At 38.7% G+C, this 20,330-nt stretch overlaps 1 protein-coding gene across 14 annotated transcripts in view; it reads left to right on the top strand.

Annotated features, from left to right (window-relative positions):
* The first annotated feature begins 8,552 nt into the window (after nucleotides 1-8,552).
* Nucleotides 8,553-20,330, top strand: part of LOC139948709 (uncharacterized) — a 43,400-nt gene continuing 31,622 nt past the window's right edge. For 10 of the 14 annotated variants that reach the window (XM_071947065.1, XM_071947055.1, XM_071947047.1 and 7 more), the window contains exons 1-3: nucleotides 8,553-8,676; nucleotides 10,455-12,096; nucleotides 13,620-13,792. In XM_071947065.1, coding sequence (XP_071803166.1) covers nucleotides 10,468-12,096; nucleotides 13,620-13,792 — 1,802 coding nt within the window. In that variant the 5' untranslated portion in view covers nucleotides 8,553-8,676; nucleotides 10,455-10,467. The remainder of the gene's footprint in view (nucleotides 8,677-10,454; nucleotides 12,097-13,619; nucleotides 13,793-20,330) is intronic. The other 4 variants (XM_071947031.1, XM_071947084.1, XM_071946994.1 and 1 more) reach the window with 2 other exon arrangements.

Raw genomic sequence — 20,330 nt, 5'->3', positions numbered from 1 at the left:
GAGCGGCTAGCTATCCTCCATGCCCCAACAAATGAAAAATGTAGTGGATGTACAGTCAAGGCCTCACATTTTAATAATGACATAGGCCTACATTCGCAATAGGCCTAGCCTACACACGCCTAAAGGCCTCGGTTTCAAACCTCGGCTTAGGGCTCCTAGTTGGGGACATAATCTCTGTATACCCTGCAAGATATGTTAACAAAAATTTTACCACACAGGCGAAGTAGGATTCTACACTACTCATTGACCTCTGTGCTTTCTGCTCTACTCCATATAGTACTGTACAAAACCAGTGATTGCTAAAACCAACGGAGGGCTAGGTAGGGCGCCCTCTGCCTTTTTAATCATGGATCATTATAATGTGTTTGCAGAATTGAATAGCATGATTTTTTATGACGAAAGTGTCAGAGAATGCTACTCCATGCTAAAGCATAGGGACAGAATCCTACACAATGTTAAAGCAATAGGACCAGAATCTACACAGTGCTAAAGCATAGGGGAAGAATCCTACACAATGCTGAAACATAGAGGAATAATCCTACACAGTGCTGAAGCATAGGGACAGAATCCTACACAGTGCTAAAGCATAGGGCCAGAATCCTACTCAATGCTAAAGCATAGGGCCAGAATCCTACACAGTGCTAAAGCATAGGGCCAGAATCCTACTCAATGCTAAAGCATAGGGCCAGAATCCTACTCAATGCTAAAGCATAGGGCCAGAATCCTACTCAGTGCTAAAGCATAGGGCCAGAATCCTACTCAATGCTAAAGCATAGGGCCAGAATCCTACTCAATGCTAAAGCATAGGGCCAGAATCCTACTCAATGCTAAAGCATAGGGCCAGAATCCTACTCAATGCTAAAGCATAGGGCCAGAATCCTACTCAATGCTAAAGCATAGGGCCAGAATCCTACTCAATGCTAAAGCATAGGGCCAGAATCCTACTCAATGCTAAAGCATAGGGCCAGAATCCTACTCAATGCTAAAGCATAGGGCCAGAATCCTACTCAATGCTAAAGCATAGGGCCAGAATCCTACTCAATGCTAAAGCATAGGGCCAGAATCCTACACAGTGCTAAAGCATAGGGCCAGAATCCTACTCAATGCTAAAGCATAGGGCCAGAATCCTACACAGTGCTAAAGCATAGGGCCAGAATCCTACTCAATGCTAAAGCATAGGGCCAGAATCCTACTCAATGCTAAAGCATAGGGCCAGAATCCTACACAGTGCTAAAGCATAGGGCCAGAATCCTACTCAGTGCTAAAGCATAGGGCCAGAATCCTACTCAATGCTATAGCATAGGGCCAGAATCCTACTCAATGCTAAAGCATAGGGCCAGAATCCTACTCAATGCTAAAGCATAGGGCCAGAATCCTACTCAATGCTATAGCATAGGGCCAGAATCCTACTCAATGCTAAAGCATAGGGCCAGAATCCTACTCAATGCTAAAGCATAGGGCCAGAATCCTACTCAATGCTAAAGCATAGGGACAGAATCCTACACAGTGCTAAAGCATAGGGCCAGAATAAAGCATTAAAGAGGAAGAACCTTAATCAATGCAATGCAAAATAAAGTTGACAAAATTAATTCAATTTAGTATAAAACAGGTTTATTAAAAAAATCCATCGCAATTACACAACTGAGTTCCACATATTAATGTCAAATAATCACATAAAAAACAAATATAAAGGTCGCGTTTAACCATAGAGCTATACATACTGAATAATAATAATAATAATAATAATCTACATTTACATGTATATAGCGCTAACTTGCTCTGTGTTTTGAAGCCACCCTGGGCACAGACATGTTTGATGTGTTGCATGACTATGACAAGATTTTAATTCACATTGACTTTTTTTTTTTTAATTCGGCGTGTGCGCTTTCGTACGCAACTGCCCATTAGCGTCTGTCTGCGCTACAAAAACTTAAAATAGTAAACATGCCTTTTAAACATGACGCAAATGACGCTCGCAGTTTGGACGCTCATCAGCAGATTGTGCGTTTACATTTGCTGCACGTTTTGGTTCGATGACACATAGAAAATAACAAATGCACTATCATGCAAATAGCCGTACAATTGCCGTACAAAATATCAAGCTTTTTTGTATTCGTTTGTACATGAACATTTGATGCGCCGACACGGCTTCAAAACTTTAATGCGTGTATAATGGGGTGTTAGCGCTCTGGTCACATCAATATATATAGCTACAGTATATTCATTTAACAGAAACCTGTCATAATAATAGAAAGTGCTTCCAACTTTAAAATTGTTTTGAACTTAAACCTTTTTCTTGTGAGAAAATTGTCTGACCAAGGTCCTATTATGGGTGAGCATTCATTGCTCACTCAAAGTTATGTATCCCAAAAACCGTTTTTGTGTGAAAATGTATTGAACATTTTAAACAACAATATTTCAAAACTCAAATTTTAAACGGTCAAAGTGTCTGTAATTGTATTTTTGTAATGTTTTTTAACAAAAGGGCATTCATGATTCGGAATAAAAAAGTAGTGACTCATTCTTAAATGTCCGTTTAAACCTTGCAGGGTCATTGCCATGCGCTCAAGACCCTCGCCCAAGCCGATCACACGTAACAACCTGTCGCTACCCTTTTATTCCCATATTAAAGGCACTGAACACTATTGGTAATTAACTTGGTAACAGGTTACGGTGAGCTGTTGATAGTATAAAACATTGTGAGAAATGGCTCCCTCTGAAATAACGTAGTTTGTGAGAAGGACAAAAATTTCTCACTCAAATATTTGATTGAATTCAAGCTCGAATTTTGCATCTGAAAGCACATAACTTGAGCAACAAGGGTGTTTTATCCTCCAATATACTCTCGCAACTTCAACGACCGAATGAATCAAATTTTCACAGGTTTGTTTTGTGTGCATTATGTTGACATACACCAAGTGAGAAGACTGGTTACCAAAGGTGTCCAGTGCCTTTAAAAGTTACATTGAATGTTTTTGCATGCTTTATTATTATTATTTTCAACCATGACATTTGGTCATTGATATCAACATCCAAATAATATAAAAATGGTCTAGTAGTAGCTAGGAAACTGTTTCATGTAACATACATTATAGTATAATGGACTATCATTATTTAAAGGCAGTGGAGACTATTGGTAATTGTCAAAGACTAGCCTTCACAGTTGGTGTATCTCAACATATGCATAAAATAACAAACCTTTTTTTCTCAAAAACTAAGGCACATCAGAGGAAGCCGTTTCTCACCTTGTTTTATACTATCAACCTCTCCCCATTACTCGCCACCAAGAAAGGTTTTATGCTAATCATTATTTTGAGTAATTATCCAATAGTGTGCACTGCCTTTAAATAATAATAATAATAGTAATAATAAGACTTAAAATGCGCACATATCCACCCTGCTGGGTGTTCAAGGCGCATAATATGATTGAGTTTTTTAAACGCGTTTTACATAAGTACAAAATAAACATTTTTTAACATTAACTGCAACTTGAACATACTGTATTTTGTAGTATTCATGTCAAAAGTAACATTTTGACATGGGTATGTGATTTTTGTATACTTTTGTTGTTTTCCCCAAATATGAAATGAGGTTTCTGTCCCACAATATTTAAAATCTGTAGAGACTATGCAGTGTGCATGAGAACTTTTACTGACAACTGGTCTGATACTCTCGTGTACCACCAGGGGGACTGTAGCCTTCATTGCTTCATAGATCCGCATTCAAAATGACTGGAAGGTTTGACCAGCCTGCAAATATCCCCTTCCAGGCGCTTCGAATCACGGCTCTACCAAACTAGTGTCTAAGCCACGAAGGCCTTGACAAAAGGCTAGTGGGGCGGAGGAGTAGTTGCATTATTTCATGGTAGTCCAGTACTGCTTGAAGGTTGATTTCTACATTTATACCTGCAGTTGGATATAATAAAGGAAAAAAATGGGTGAATGAATGAATGAGTGGATAGATAGACGGATGAGTGCATGTAACTCAGAAATAAAATATCAAAATTTTTGTTATTTATTAATTTAAATATTTATTTGCTTATCTAATTTCTGATTTATTGATTATTTGTTTATTAATTGATCGGTTGTTTTGATTGCTTTATTCATATTTAATCATCCTTTTATTGATGTAAAGGTATGTATGTTGGAAAAGGAGTTAGTTTGATTAACTTTTCGTTGCTTGCGTTGTTATTTTATCAATTTGTCTGTTTATTTATTGACCTATTTTTTTGTTTATCCATCCATATTTTGATTTATTTGTTGCTATATTTCTTGTTACATGTACCTTTCCAACTATTTATTCATTTACTTATTGTTACTTTTTGTTTACATTGTTTTGATTAACAATTTGGTTATTTATTTATTTATTTATTTGCTTGTCTAATTTCTGGTGTTTGTTTTTGGTTTTGTTGTTTCAAGTTGTGCTTTGTGTATACAGATTATTTATATTTACTTTTAATTGTTTTTATTTTTCCAAAGAGAGTATATAATATAGTGAGTTTGCCTCCCTATATGAGTGGATTAACAGGTGTTCGAGCTACAGAGTGTTTAATTATACTTTTGTTGATCCTGCCCCTGATTTCACGAAGCGCTGCGACGCGTCGCAAGTGCAAGTTGCGTACGGTTACACGTCGTAAGTTGCGCTGCGTATGAAATCCATTTCATCAAAGTTATGGTGCATTGGATACATCGTAAGTTCCTTGACAACGGGGAAGAACACGTTGTAAGTTACGACTACCCATAGGGTCGACGGTAGAATGCTATGTTTCATTTGTTTACGCACAAAATGCATGAAAGGACATAACAATTACCACATGTAACTTCCGTGAACCAATCGGGAAGACACAAGACAACAAATGGAAATTTACCTTCCCCCCCCCCCCAAAAAAAAAGGACGGGTAAAAGAAAACAAACACAGGCATAACAAAGTACACACAAACTTAAACAACTCAACCAATTAATAAGTATAAACCAACCAAAACAACCCAAACCTAAACGCTGGTCCGAAATGGTTGACTGTCTGCCATCTTGAATTAGGCAGTTTCATCAAGTTGATTTCACGTGTACCAAAACACACACACACACAGCCCCGAAAAAAAAGAACGAAATGTATTAAATCATAACTCACATTTTGTACAACTCACAACTATGAGACTTGACAGCAGGCAGGAGCATTCTCTCCTCGTGCTTACATTTCAAAAAGTTTTGAAATCAGATAAATAGTTTTGGAGATATTGTAAAAAATAGAGAGCAACGACAGAAACCGGATTCTTGGCCTCGAGTGTAGCGCCCATTCGTTTGTGCATGACGTCACCTTTGAACCCCGTGGACAACGGATTTCGGAAATCTTCGGAAAGAGCCGAAGAAGCCCGAAGATGGTTTTTTACGATGAGGGAGCATATGTTTACACAAAATGAGATAACGATTACATCATCGTGTAGCCAATAAAACTCCGCACATGGTACATCTAGTCGCATAGCTTTTACCACGAAATCCTATTTTTGTCAGCGTTTTCCGTTTTTTTAATCAAGATTTCTTCCTGAGATAATTATCAAAATTGAATGCAACTTTGTCAGTGCTAATTCCCATACTTTTAAGATTAACTTGTGAAAATTTGGTGTCATTTGATTTGTTTTTGTTTAACCATTTCTTGCAAAGTTGTCCTAAATACGCACGTGTACATGTACATCGCACAGTCTGCAAACCTCCCCAGAGGGAGCTTGTCATATAGTGCGCCCTCTTTTGCCATAGGCTGTGCGTTAAACTTGGCTGTGGTCGATATGAAGAAAAACATAACAAATTGAACTTGAACACAGGTACATTTTTTGGACGATCCACGCTCATTAAAAACGTTATATCTCTTCAACCAAACAATAGATTTCAAAATATTAAATTGATTTTTACTCCATATAATACACCTTAACAGACCACATCTTGTCAGAGAAAAAAATCACCTGCATTTAATTTCACTGAAACTGCCTACTTGAATGAACTATAATACACGACTGTTTCATGACCAAGCTGTAAATAACATAAAACAGCCGCATAACTTTAGCAGTTCATCCTCGTCCAAAAGGTTGTTTTTATTAAGAATGGAAATAGTTTGTATTGCGACTCGTTGCGCTTACGACGTGTTTGGTGAAATGTATTGTGGAACTCGTCGCAGCCGCGACGTGTCTTAGGTCTGCGACGCATCGCAAACCCTGCGATGCGCCGCTACTTGCGATGAGTTTCGTGAAATTGGGGGGCTGGCCATCACATTAGGGTTGTTTTGTAATTTCCTGTGCTGTACTTTTTGTCTTGCTTTGTATTTACTTTTGTTTTTATATTATTTATTTTACATACTGTCTGTTTGTATATTGTTATTGTTTAATGGCCAAATAAAGAATAAGAATAAAAATAAGGGATGACCTAGCCCAATAAATCGGTACAATCCACTGGGTTGGGCCATGTTTATGGCATGTATGACAGTATATTGATTGATATTTTATTATCATTATTATTATATGGGTCTTTTCGCACTTCCCACCTGTTCTTCTCAGAACATCTGGATCCTTTCCTTAATCCCTTTCCCCCTCTCTTTTTCTATAAATGGATATGTATTTGTTTGTACTTGTTTTATGCCTCTGAAGAAGGTCCGGATTGGATCGAAAGCTAAGGCCAACTAGCCTATTCATTATTATATGGGGCTAGGATACTATTATTAGTAGGATGAACCATGGAGGTAGAATTATACCTCCATGGATGAACATGATATAATTGGAACATGACATGTTATTTGATAATGGAAGTCTTAATTAATTAAGTATCTGATATAAAATAATTGACGTTGATCATTTAACAATTTGAGAGTGACCAGTTAAGACCACCGTGCACAAAATCAACTTCTTACCGAGAAAAGATGTCCATCAATGTTTCGGATCGGCATCATAAATCACCAAATCCGCGTCAAAACTAGCTGTGGACGACGCTTGCGACGACGGCGGACGAGAGGGACATGAGCATGCAGTGTACATGTAATGTACATTATGTATGTGTGTATGTGTATGGTATGGTGTATGCTGGTACTCAGTTATTTTTGCATTGATTTAACACAGCGATGTGAAGAGTACCAGTTATATAGTGAGTAGAGTAGAGTAGAATCCTACTCGTACATGTACCATAGGAAATCTGTTCACATATCTTGCACCAATTGAATCTCTGGGGGACAGGCCCAAAATGGCTCGATGTTCTCTTTTGCAACCAGTCATGCTATTGTTGGTTTGAACATAGCCCCCCCCCCTATAAGCCTATGCATAAAATAACAAGCCTGTTTTTGTTTTACTCTTTTGGTCGTCTAAGTTAGTTGCGAGAGAATAAAGGAAGAAAAAAAACACCCCTTTTTGGCACAACAAGTTGTGTGCTTTCAGATGCCTTGAATTCAAATTCAAATATTGAGTGAAAAAAATTACTTCTTTCTCAAAAAGTGTTATTTCAGTTGGAGCCGTTTCTCACAATGTTTTCATGTTGTTTCTTAACAGCTCTCCGTTGCTCGTAACAATTAGTAAGTTTGTATGCTAACAATGTGAAAACCAGTAGGCCCCAGGCCTAGTAGTAGTGTCCAGTGCGCCTCACCCAAGTCATGCGTGAAAAATGACCAAAAACAATTATTCTTAGGACAGTATATACAAGTAAATTAAACCTTTATGGGCTGTGACCTAGTCGTTCCTAAATTTTCGTGAAACGTGATCACCTGATAGTTTATTGAAATATGAACAATCAATGTCTTTATCTTCACACTATATGATGATATACAAATATTGACTGCTTCGAGTGCTATGGTTAAAACTATGACTCCCGAGGTGATCCCCGGAGCGTTCTATTTTCCCGAGGCGAAGCCGAGGGAAAATAGAACGCTCCGGGGATCACCGAGGGAGTCATAGTTTTTAACCATTGCACGAGTAAAAGCGGTCAATATTTGTTTTATAACACCCCAAACATTTCTAAATACTCTATTATTATTAAGTTACAGACCTGAATGCTACAATCCACGGACGACGCGAATACAGATTGCAAACACTTTTACTTACTGTGTTGCATGTAGTGTCGTGCAATCCGAAATGGTTACAGACTATTAATTTATCATCCTCGTACACGCAACGGACGTCTGGGTACTGCACGCCGTGTGCTAGTCTGTCGGACTAGCGCACGGCGCCGTGTGCTAGTCTTCGGACTAGCGCATGGCAAACCGACGCACTATCACACGGCCGTCGTCTAGCAAAACTAAGACATGTCATGTGACGCGCTCTAAACCAATGAGCAGGCAGAATACTTGCAAGGGGTGTTATAAACTTAACTAGTCACGTACGAAACGTGTCATCGGAAAGCCGCCGCAGTGGCACGCCGTCTGCTGCCGCATCACAGAGCCGATACGGCTCTGTCTCTGCCGCATCAAGTTAAATAGCGCCACCACGCGTCGCGGAAGGGGAACAGGGAAATGGCTTCAAGACTGGTAATCGCCCCTGCAATAAATAATACAGCGTCAGAGCAGTAAACCAGTGAATCATCATAAGTAGAAAATGGCCGAGTTTTGAGGGTGTATTTTATCCTTATTGAAGAAGATATTTATCAACGTTTGCAGTTGTCTCTTAAAAATATTTGGTTCCTCACTGGAATTACACGCTGGCCTCCTGTAAATGTAAGTATTGTATTTTATAGTTTGGTTATTTATCTCTGAATAAAAAGAATGGAAAATTGACGCCGGTGACTCTCCTCTCCTCGTCTCCAGCTCCCACTCTCTCAGAGCGCAAGTGTCTGCTGATCATCATGAGATGATGATGTGGTCACATCTGTTTATTTATCTTTCGTAGATTTCCGTATTTTCAGCAGGGACATTAAGAATCCCGTGTTTATGCATGTTGTCCTTGGAAAGAAAGTGTTTTGTAGCCTTACTTGATACTTCTGTTTTTTCCTTGCAAATTAGAATGAGTTGTATTTTGTTTCATTTTTTTAAAATCAACATTACAAAATTACATTATTTTTATTCAATAGTAAAGTTGTTTTGTTCAAAATGTATGATTCATTTTGTGTGTGGATAACTTCATGTATGGCGCCACCACTTTGTCACTGATTTTTACAAAATGGGATATCTCATTGAGGTAAATTTATTACCATTTTTTCACACGAATGAAATGGTGCTGGGGCCATACGGAAACTTTTTCTTTAAAATAAAAGTGTCATTCGGCATTTGGCTGCCCCATGTAACATGTAAGGCCAAAAAAAAAAAAATACCAGTTAATCGTCCCCGCCCGCATCCTTTTTTGGGGCCGCATCTTTTTTTTTTACTATTTACTATTTTTCAATTTTTGTAAAAAAAAATAAAATCTGTCTTTTCAAAAGGACTGGCCTAGGAGTTTCTCCCGAATCTAACTTGATGCTCTCGAACACTTGTAACCATCTGTTTCATAAAACAATATGAGTGAATACTTACCAGCAAATCTTTTTAGTGTTATCCGACCCTGTTAGTGTTGGTGTTAACACAGGTCCTCATGCAACTAATAGGTATAAATAAGTTTGCCGTTGATTCAAACTGAAGAATTTGTGGCCTGTTTGATTTGAAATACTAAGCGGCCATCTTGAAAAAAAATTGAAAATAGTAAGGCCCTCATCCTCTTTTTTGAAAAATCCGGACGATCAACTGGTATTTTTTGTTATTTGGCCTAAGTTGTAATCACTATCAAGTTTCAAGTTGGCTTCAAATGCGTACCACCACTGCTATAGTATTCTGGGCTTCCTCTGAATCACTGTCACCAAGTCTGAAGGCTAAGGAAGTCCAAAGCAAAGTGTCAGAATCAGGCCTGTCTGTACTTCTAGAATCTGAAAGGCTCCCCCGTGAGCCTTATTTATAGTTTCTAGAAGTAGCCTGTCTGCTAGACTAGTGTTGTTTGACTGATTCTCTTTTGTTCACTCAACAGTCTGACAAAACAGTATCTTATCTTATTCATAATGCAATTTAGAATGATTTTGATCGTACCATGATCTGGAATATCAACAAGTCCAACAAATACTACAATAGCCTTCATTGTCAAGGTCCTTTCTTTACCTTGGTGCCCCTTAAACAAAATTCCATACTAAGAATCAGGCCTGTATGCTTCATTTTTGAAAAGGCAAGGGCACCAAGGCATTTTCTCTTTGGCAAAGGGCACCCTATGAAGAAATTGTAAATTTCTACTAGAGCATTTCAAGGACACCAAGGCAATGGCAAGGGGCAACGGAGGCAATCGCCTCCGTTGCCTCCGTGAAGTCTCAGGCCTGAAGAATTCCCAAAACCCAAGAGAAAATGCTCTTTGAGCAATACAAATAAATTTCCTTGCCTTCTCAAGTATGAAATTCCAACCCGACATTTAGCCATGGAAAATGAGCGGTAAATTTAAATGGTCACTGCATAATAGTTATTTAACACTTCTTTTTTACTAGGTAGCATTTAAAGATGGCCGCCCCAAAGACCTTCATTCCAATGGTCTCTGCTTCTCCCCCACCTCTGGATGGATTTGACGACGAAGAAGAGGATGATTTTGGATCGTTTGCTAGCGCTGGCTTCTCGCCCGAAAAACAGAAACCTGCACAGCAGAATGATACTCATTTCTTCCCCATTAAGGAGGACCCAGGAGATGGTGATGAGGAGTTTGGGAACTTCTCTACTCCAGGTACAAACAACCACAGCGGAGAACCTTGTAAGCGGACAATAGATGTACAAAACAATGGAAGTGACGACATAGAATTCACAGATTTTCCGTCTTGTATCACAAAACCGCAGAAATATGACGAGGAAAATGACTCCAGTTTCACAGCATTCCATGGATTTGTGAACGGAAGAGAACCACATTCCAATAATCAGAACGATAATTCCTGGGGCAATGCACAGAAATCTCAAAGTATAAAGACGGAGGAGTTGGCGGATAGTGGCAATGAGTTTGACAACCAAAGTCATTTAACGATGGACGATAAAAGCAGACAATGTGTCGAGCATCGACTGCAAGATTCCAAAGACGAAGCGTCGGATAACCAAAGTAGAAATAGCGAGAATACAAATTCATCAAACTCGTACAGCGATGATGCAACGTTAGATTTCCACTCTCCGTTTACATCGGACTCTCATTCACAAGACACGGATTCCTCTGATTTCCCTTCCTTCCGTACTGCTAAAAAAGACAGTCTAAGCTCTCAACTCAACAAAAAGACTCTCGGACTATCGGAGAGTAGCATTTTAGGTACACAAAATCAAGTTAACTTATTCCCTAAGCCAAATGTAGAATCAAGTGAGAATTGGACGGAAGAATCTAGAAACATTGATGACTCATCCGCAAGAGTCCAAGCTGAAGGTTTAAGCGACGATGAATTTGGGGACTTTGGTTCTTTCGCCCAACCTGCCAAAAAACCTCAACCGACATCGTCGTTACAGACAACCGAAAGCTGGTCGACGACAAGTCACTCAGAGTCACCATCTGAAAGTGCCAAACTTGATTTTCCAGAGCCACGTTTAAACACGGACAGAGAAGTCTTGTTTCCGGACTCTAAGTCAGTTGAACCAGAGGGTGACGATTGGGGTGATTTTGACAGCATGCCAGCAACTGCTGTCAAAGCCACGGAACCGAAATCTGAAATCAAAATCCAGGACATCACAAATTTTGATGATGATGATGATGATGATTTTAATGATTTTGAGTCGTTCAAAGAAAAACCACCATCTGATAATTTCAAACCAGATAGTGTTGCGTCCAATGTGTGGGAGGATGACAGCTACGGTGGATTTGGAGCGTTCAAAGACAGCTCTACGCTAAGAAAAGACACCCAACCCACCGCAGCAACAGTAAAAACAATGTCTGGCAGCTCGGGTTTTTCCACCACTGACCAGAGTCGGACAGTTTCGTCGTCTGCCTCGGCTCTTAAAGAGGACGACTTTGGAGATTTCGGTGCATTCAAAGAGGGAAACACTTCTCAGGCAACGTCTTTTGGAGCTGGAGATTTTCAGGCTTTTGGTGAGAGGACTGAAAAGGAGAAAGATGACTTTGGTGGTTTCAGTTCGTCCTTTGATTCATTGGCAGCTACTTCATCTCAGGTTTGTGTAGAAAAAGGTTTTTATTTATTTGCTATTCACTTAACAAATTTCACAAAAATTATTCACAAAAACAAATTTGTATAAATAGTTGTTATCATGCCATGTCTGGCCGTTTCAACTCTTGCTTGTTCTGTATTCTGGTTGGCTGAAACACCGTCACATGGGGTGAACTGATATAGTCTAGTGATCGCGCACGCGTGTGTCGCGGGAATAGTCTTTGAAAAAAGTGCCTGGTTACAGCACCCTCTCTTGACTTGAACTGTGAACAGCAACTACAAAACTTCCTTTCTTTTCCAGATTTCTGTTATTATTTCACATTTAAGACCGCATTATTGACTGCATAATTTGGTAACTAGTGTATGTCTATTCCCCATGTAATAGACATACACTAGTAACCTCATTGCCAGTCAATATGTGTACATACTATTGATCAAATAATAATAATAATAAAACTTATAAAGCGCACAAATCCACAGAAGTGCTCATGGCGCTCATGCAAAATCAGTCAAAATCAAGGAAAAGCATCCTGTTGGTAGGTCATTGCGTCACAAGTTCGTACTCGCTGCCCTGCCAAAGGTTTTGCTACCTCCCACTCCAAAGCTGGCTTATGTTCGTATGTAATTTGACCCCAAGTCACTGATTTTAACGTTCAATAAGCATACATATATTGTTAATTGACAGAAACTTTCAATTTCGAGAAGACCTTAGTCTTTGAAGAACATATTAATGCCATCCCTATGGACTTCTGGTAATCAGTTGAGCAAGTGTGCATAAAGTGGGAGTGGCTTAGTTTAAGTACATCACTCTCCTGAAGAGGATTATAATTGATATTGTTTTGATTGACTTTGAATGGCTTAAAGATAAGTGGATATCGAGTCAAGAGACGGTAATTGACCAAAAACAACAAGACCACTTAAAAATCTCCCTTTAACTTCTACTGTTTACTTCTAGAGTGCATTGACCTTTACACCGCTCTAAACCAAGTTCAACTCCTTAATTGAACACAAGCTGTGCCCCCCCGGGATACCCTCATCTAATTAATTAAAATATTTCAAGCCGAAGCACAGACTAAAACAATATTAACTCAAGGACCCCCACTTTAGTGGCTTGCTGTCGGATGAAATAACATTCAATTAGGGGGGTATAGAGTAAAGGACTGGTTAAGGACTGGCAATAAGCCATTTCCATGTGAGATTTGAAAACTGTCTGTTACAATGACATGCTTGATTACAAGTTCGCATTTAAATTTGAATTCCTCAGACTATCGAGACAGTTGCTATTGCTTACGTATGAGAAGGTGAACACCCATACACGATTCTGAATGAATGTGTATGGAACAGTGCTACCAGGGTTTGCTCATCTGGTGATTGATATTATAAAAGCTTGCCTGAACTATTTGACATTAGTCTGAGGAATTCAAATGTATGTCCTTAGTACATGGTACATTGTGACTAAGCAAGTCATTGTACCAGACCTTATTTAAATCTAACACAACTTATTCTTAATTGATTGGTGTTTTGCAGCAGGCAACGGGCAGTCGGGTGGACAGCGTGTTTAGGTCATGCTTCCCTGGCAATGGGCCGACGTTAGCGGCTAATCTCATTGTTGACCTATTGACGGACATCATCATCAAGGGAGGAGAGGATTCGGAAGAACGGACGGGTACTCAAGGAGCTGAAAAGAGCAAGCACACAAGGTGAGTACATGAGTTAGAATACGATCACTGTTATGACATGTGTGAAGGTTTTCGGGATTGTAAAAGAAAGAAAAAACTTTCTTGGTATGAAACTACATGTAGATGAAGTTAGTTTTTTAATGCAAAAACCTGTGTTAAGTTCAAGTTTTAGTAAGATTAAAAATGTGTAGGCTCTCAGATTCACACACAAGTTAAATGGTACATGTATTTAAGATGGTTGTGGTGGAAAACTCCTCCTGAAAGCAAGCACTGTTTGCTCATTGGAAACTTTCAAAAACTTTCATCAGAAATGTTACAGTTTAAAGGTAAGATCTGGTTGTTTCCTGCCCCCGATTTCACGAAGCGCTGCGACGCGTCACAAGTGCAAGTTGCGATCGGTTACACGTCGTAAGTTGCGAACTCGTCGCAGCCGCGACGTGTCTTATAGGTCTGCGCCGCATCGTAAACCCTACGATGCGTCGCTACTTGCGATGAGTTTCGTGAAATCGGGGGCTGGTCTCATATTTTTTATTGACATATTTTGTGTGTGTATACATGTACAATGTAGGCCTACATGTACATCTATCTCTATTCTAAACAACACCAATAGTTTTTAAAACACAGGGTATCACGTGTTTCAGCACTGCGGTGATCCAGTTCCATGTATTTTTCCCCCACTTTTCGATAATGGTCCGATCCCATGCATATTCATTAGACTTCTGGGTGTACACACCCGCAGCAAGACGTCCCACACTGGTCAACTTCAGTCACGGTAATATTACAAGAGGAGCCTATCAAGAAATCAAATCGGGCAATAAAAATGCGCAGAGTGAAGAGGGTCTCTTCTTGGCGATTGCCAACACGAAGCTACAGTGGACAGAATACGAGCACTAGTTTACGTGTACCACAGCCCTAGTGTTTTGATTATACCTCTAGGCATAGTCATCAAGTTTGCTTGTCTTATACTTCGTGATGTTATTCTGTCAAGTGCATTTGCTGCATTGACGTATTTAAAAACTAGCCACAGCTGAAATATTTTAGAGCCATTTTAAACCGTGCAGGCAGATTTTGGCACCCTATTTAGAGTTTGTAAGCTGTTTCGACCTGGGAAGAAGTGTTGTTTTATATATTTTCAAAATTTGTATCTTGAAAAAAATTTGTTGTACTCTGTACATAAAACATGTATTTTTCAACTGTGTACTCTGTACATAAAACATATATTTTTCAACTGTTATTAGATACTTAAAATGTATGTGGGAAATTATCAGGTCTGCATTTAATTTGCATAAGTCAAACTTGACAAACTCACAAAATGGTAAAAAGTAGGTTTGTGTGATACATATGACCAATAATTATTAAAATGGTTATCAACTCACTGGAAGGGCCAGTCTTTTTTTCCAGGCTACCTCGGTTTCCTTGTGATTTTAAAGTGTCCCGGTAGTCAACTGATTTACTCAAACGCTTCCGATGCTTGGCCCTCCATATTGCAAATTTATACATGTGGTATTCATCTGCCACAAATGGCTCTCTTACTTCGGCCTTAGACACTCATACACTTTGTGGAAAAAATTATATTCATTATATGCATGCAGTTATGCATTAAGTCTAGGTCCAGTTATAGCACATTGGGTAGCACTGTATGAATAATTTATATGTTACAGGCTCTGTTTCTGTGGATGCTTATTGGAAAGTACGATGATTGTTTACTTGCAGAAAGTAGAAAGTTTTCTTGAAGGTTCTGGCCAAAGCATTTTTTGTTTTCAAATACGTTAAATAACAAATTTTAAAAATTTATTGATATCAATACCAAAGACCTTGTAACCTGTGACACCGACATAAAATGTTTACAACAGAGTCACAGAGCCATGACTTCATGCGGGCACAATTGTATAGGGCTTTATGGAGAAAAACATAAAATCTTGCATTTTTGTTGAGATTTTGAAGTACAAGTTTTATCACCTTTTAAAACTTGTGCAGCTGTTATTTTTTTAACTCTTGAATTCATGTCGAAACTGTAAAAGTTCCCATGTTCTGTGTAGCATCTTGCAGGCCAGAAAGGCTATTGATCTTCATTTTGAATAGCAAAGAAAATTGAAAACCCATTTTGAAAATCTGTTGTTGGTTTTTGTGGAACATTTTCATACAAGAGTAAGCAATTACTGCTGTGGTAACAAAAGCTTGCACCTTGATGTACATATTTTAAACAAAAATATTTGGGAAAAACTGTGTCTGCCACATGGGAGGATTTTTAAAGGTTGGAAAGGGTGAGAATCCTACGTACCTACATTTCACGCCTAGTTTTCATCTTTGAGAGGGCAAGGCCACTTTCCTTTTAGCCAAGGGCACTTCCACTGACAAATCTTAAAGTCTATTAGAATCATTTGGAAGGGCACCAAGGCCAAGATCTGGAGGGACAGCCAGTAGGTCAACGGAAACCATAGCCTCCATGGCCTCCTCGTAATTCCAGGTCCGAATTTCCTGCTGATTTTTTCTCGTTATTGAAACAACGCTGTCGGGCCTAGTTTTGGGGCTAATTCCTCGGTTATCTCCAATCTGGGTTCGTGATTGTGACAGTGTAGAGAGCGCCGTCATGGAGTTAGCCCCACATAGGATTGTGAACCCTTTCCTAAATTGGATTCATGAGGGAAACAAAGTAAGGAAATGAAGCCCAAAGCACGCTGATAAGTCTCTCGTCATCATCGGCATCTTGGGATCTTGGCCGACAGTGGCTGTGTCTGTATCAAGGTGTATTACGCTGACACGATTCTATCTCGTTTCCCTGCTCCAGTTTACTCGTCGTCGTGTCATTAAAGTTTAAAGTCTCTGGATATGTTTTAAGTCGACAACAATTGGATCCTTGTTTTCATGTTCATGTGAGAAGGAACATGTTGGTCAATAACCTTATGTGTGGGGGGACATCAAATGGCATTATTTAAAAGGGAATGACATTGTGTGTTTTTGGCATGCTCCGAACATGTAGACTATGGCCTCTGTTGCACTAGTGGCATTGAAATTAAACTAAGATGAGAAAATCTTGTTTTCAGCCAATCACACCCACTGTGTGACTATAGGGTTTAGAACATTGAGCAAAATTCATTTTGGCCACAATTCTGAAGTGTTTACAATAAACAAGCCTATATCTCAGGATTTTTTTTAGTGATTTATAAATTTATTTTTAATTCCCTTATATAAATTTCATAGAAGTTTTTTCCCATCAATATGAACAATTTTGAAGTACGATATTAATTTATAAGTATTTGAAGAAACAGAATCGCACACACATATGATTAGGTCACGGAAAGTTGAATTAGCGCAGTCTATTTTTATTACAAAACTGTAAAATTTGATTTGTAAACATCTAGGTCACTATTGCAGAAGTTGTCATTTGCTGTTGAAAACGAATAACACATACATGTACTTGCACGTTGTATACCCACCTGCCCTCACCATAACCGACATTTCTCTCTTTATGTCTCAAGAAATCCTTTTTTTTTCTTTTCTTTTCTTAACGCATGAATCCCATCAGTAAACCACGTTGTATACCCACCTGCCCTCACCTTAACCGACATTTCTCTCTTTTTGTCTCAAGAAATCCTTTTTCTTCTTTTCTTAACGCATGAATCCCTTCAGTGAACCACACTCACAAGCTGTAGCTGGTTTGTTTTTGCTTTTTTTTACCATAGAGTAAGAACAGATACTGAGTCCCATCCAGTTTAAGAAAATGTCACGTTATACGGCAGGTCACAATTTCCCATGTTGGCTGGGCAGACACTATGCCATAGGGTAACACGCAGGACTCAGGAAAAATATCAGGAACTGGGTATCAAAACAGAGCGGGCTGATGAACATTACAACAAGACAGACTGTCTGTCTGTAGTTCCACAAAGCATAGCTTATTATATTGTAAGAAAATTGAGTACACGTCAGGCCTTTAAAGGCACCTGGAAATAGGATTTTTTTTCTTTCAAACATAAGAGTTTATGCCTACGAACAATAAAACAATTTTTTTAGTAATTGTTTGTCACGATTTATATGTTTAAAAAATGTATAAAGTTGTTTGGGGGCTGACTCCGCCTACCCCTTTTGTGACGTCATTCAAAGCAGACTTTGCCTGCAATGCGTATAGTAAACACACGTGCAAGGTACATGTACGTCCAAGTCGTGAGTTGGTACATTTCAAAAAGTGTTTTTCTGCATTCAGCAGCAATACACCTGGTCGGCATTGCCGGAAAAAAAAAAAAAAAAAAAAAATTGAAACGTACAAACTCACGACTTGGTCCGTACATGTACTTTGCAATTGTGTTTACTATACGCATTACAGGCAAAGTCTGCCTCGATTGACGTCACGAACAGTGCCCTCTCGGGTCGGGGTCTACTCTTAAATTTGTAAATAACATAAGAACTGATTTTTTTTAAACCTTAGTTAACTGTTTATTCACATTTAACTCATCAAAACACATATATTAGTGACAAAAGCTTTATTTTGAAAAAATACCACTTCCAGGTGACTTTAATGCATTTTTTGAAAAAATCCTAAGCCAGGGTAGATTTGCAAAGGCACAGTTTTTACGATTTGCTTGTTCAGGACTTGGAAAAATATCAGGAACAAAGCGGGTTGAACAATGAGACCGACTGTCTGTAATTTCCACGAAGCATAGTTTATTATAATGTGTTGAATATCAAAATGCATATTTGGGGGAAAATCCTAACCAGGGTAGATTTGAGTTTTTTCGGTTTGCCTGTTCACTCATCCTGTACGTGATGTCTGTAATGTAAAGCACAAAAAGAATTATAATGGAGAGGTTCGTGCATAATGAACCTGTGTAGTGAGGGATCTTGATAACAAACTTAGCAAAGTTTTTACGTTGTATTCAATAAAAACTACAACATCATGTGAACATTGCATTTCAAAAGGTGGTTGTGTTTTTGAGATATATCGCTAAAAATCTTGTGCGGTTATGTCCAACAGGAAGAATAACGCGTAATTGGAATACACAATCTGAGAAACACTTAGTAAAACTGAAATCTTTTTCCATAACCACATTACTTTTTAAAGTGAAATGTTTCTAAAACTGCTTTATTATTGAAAGCTGCAGTAGGCTTCTAACTTAATCAAATTTTTTGCAATTGATTTTAAGAGTGATCACCAAACATACTTTCCCTTTTTGGTCGTCACTGTGTTGGAAGATGATTTGACTGGTTAGTTACAGTCACCAAAACTTGCCAATTAATATAAACATCAAGTTTAACAAATTTTTAGGACCTTGTATCAATTATTCAGCGTTCTCTGTCAAACTGACAAATCTTTGGGAGAAACCTACATGTACATGTAGGGCTTTAAGGCACTGAACGAGGGGCGGGGTCAAAGAGGAAAACTACCTCCATGAAATAGGAAGACACGTTGTCATACTGTTTATATCTACGTGCATCATGTTGCGTGCATGTTTGCACAGTTTGTAAGAACATTGGTATGTGTACAAATATGCACTGTTCATGCATGAACACATTTACATTGTATGTGGGGGTGGGGAATGGTATGTCAATTACCGTGTTTAGACAGCAGGATAATTTATGATCAGTAGGTGGCAGTCGTAAAAAAAAAAAAAATCAATTTTTATTCAAACAATTTTTGAAACTTGGGATCGGTCTATTTGGGGGTTAAAGCCATTATACACTTTCGGTAAACAGTATTGTCCAAGTCCCACACTTCATGTATCACAACTTATATATAAAATAACGATCCTGTGGAAATTTAGGCTCAATCGGACATCGGAGTCGGGAGAAAATAACGGGAAAACCCACTCCTGTTTTCGCGCGTTTCGCCGTGTCATGACATGTGTTTATAACAAATCCGTAATTAACGAGAATTTATATTGTTTTACCGTTTTCTCAAAAAGTAAAGCATTTCATGGACTAATATTTCAAGAGAAGTCTTTCACCATTACCTTCTGTAAACCCTGTAAATTATTTGTAAATCTGTGAACTTTTTTTTTTTTTCTGTACCGAAAGGGTCCAATGGCTTTAAAGCTGATTTGGTCTAACTTTCTTTAGAAACATTCAGACAGACAGAGTTGAACTCAATCATATTCAACCATGAGTTACATGTAGTAATCACCAGTTTTTATATATAGCGCTTTTTGCACCAGAGGGCTTCTCACAGCTCTTCCAACATTATTACCCCTAGTTATTACCCCTGGTCACTGGTCATTCCTTAAACCATCTCACCCTGTGTGACAATTTATATGCGCTACTGGGCTAGACCAATCACAAGAACCATCTCTGCCCTCACAGGTACCCATTTACCCCTGGGTGGAGAGAAGCAATCATAGTTAACCGCTTGCTCAGGGACACAAGTGTTACGACCGGGATTCAAACCCACACTCTGCTGAACAGAAGCACTGGAGTAAACCGACTTGAATACGCTGTCTGAACAATCTCAATGAATCCTACTATTTAGCCAACTCTCTCTTTCCAAAAAAATACATGTACCACAGGAGACTACGGAGATTAAATCTCGATTCATACTTCCTTGGAATGCGATATGAATTTTGAAGTCACA

Source organism: Asterias amurensis, chromosome 1 (genome assembly GCF_032118995.1).
Source record: "Asterias amurensis chromosome 1, ASM3211899v1".
Classification (NCBI taxonomy): domain Eukaryota; kingdom Metazoa; phylum Echinodermata; class Asteroidea; order Forcipulatida; family Asteriidae; genus Asterias; species Asterias amurensis.
The sequence above is the reverse complement of the archived record's forward strand: the minus strand, read 5'-3'. Positions and strand labels throughout refer to the sequence as shown.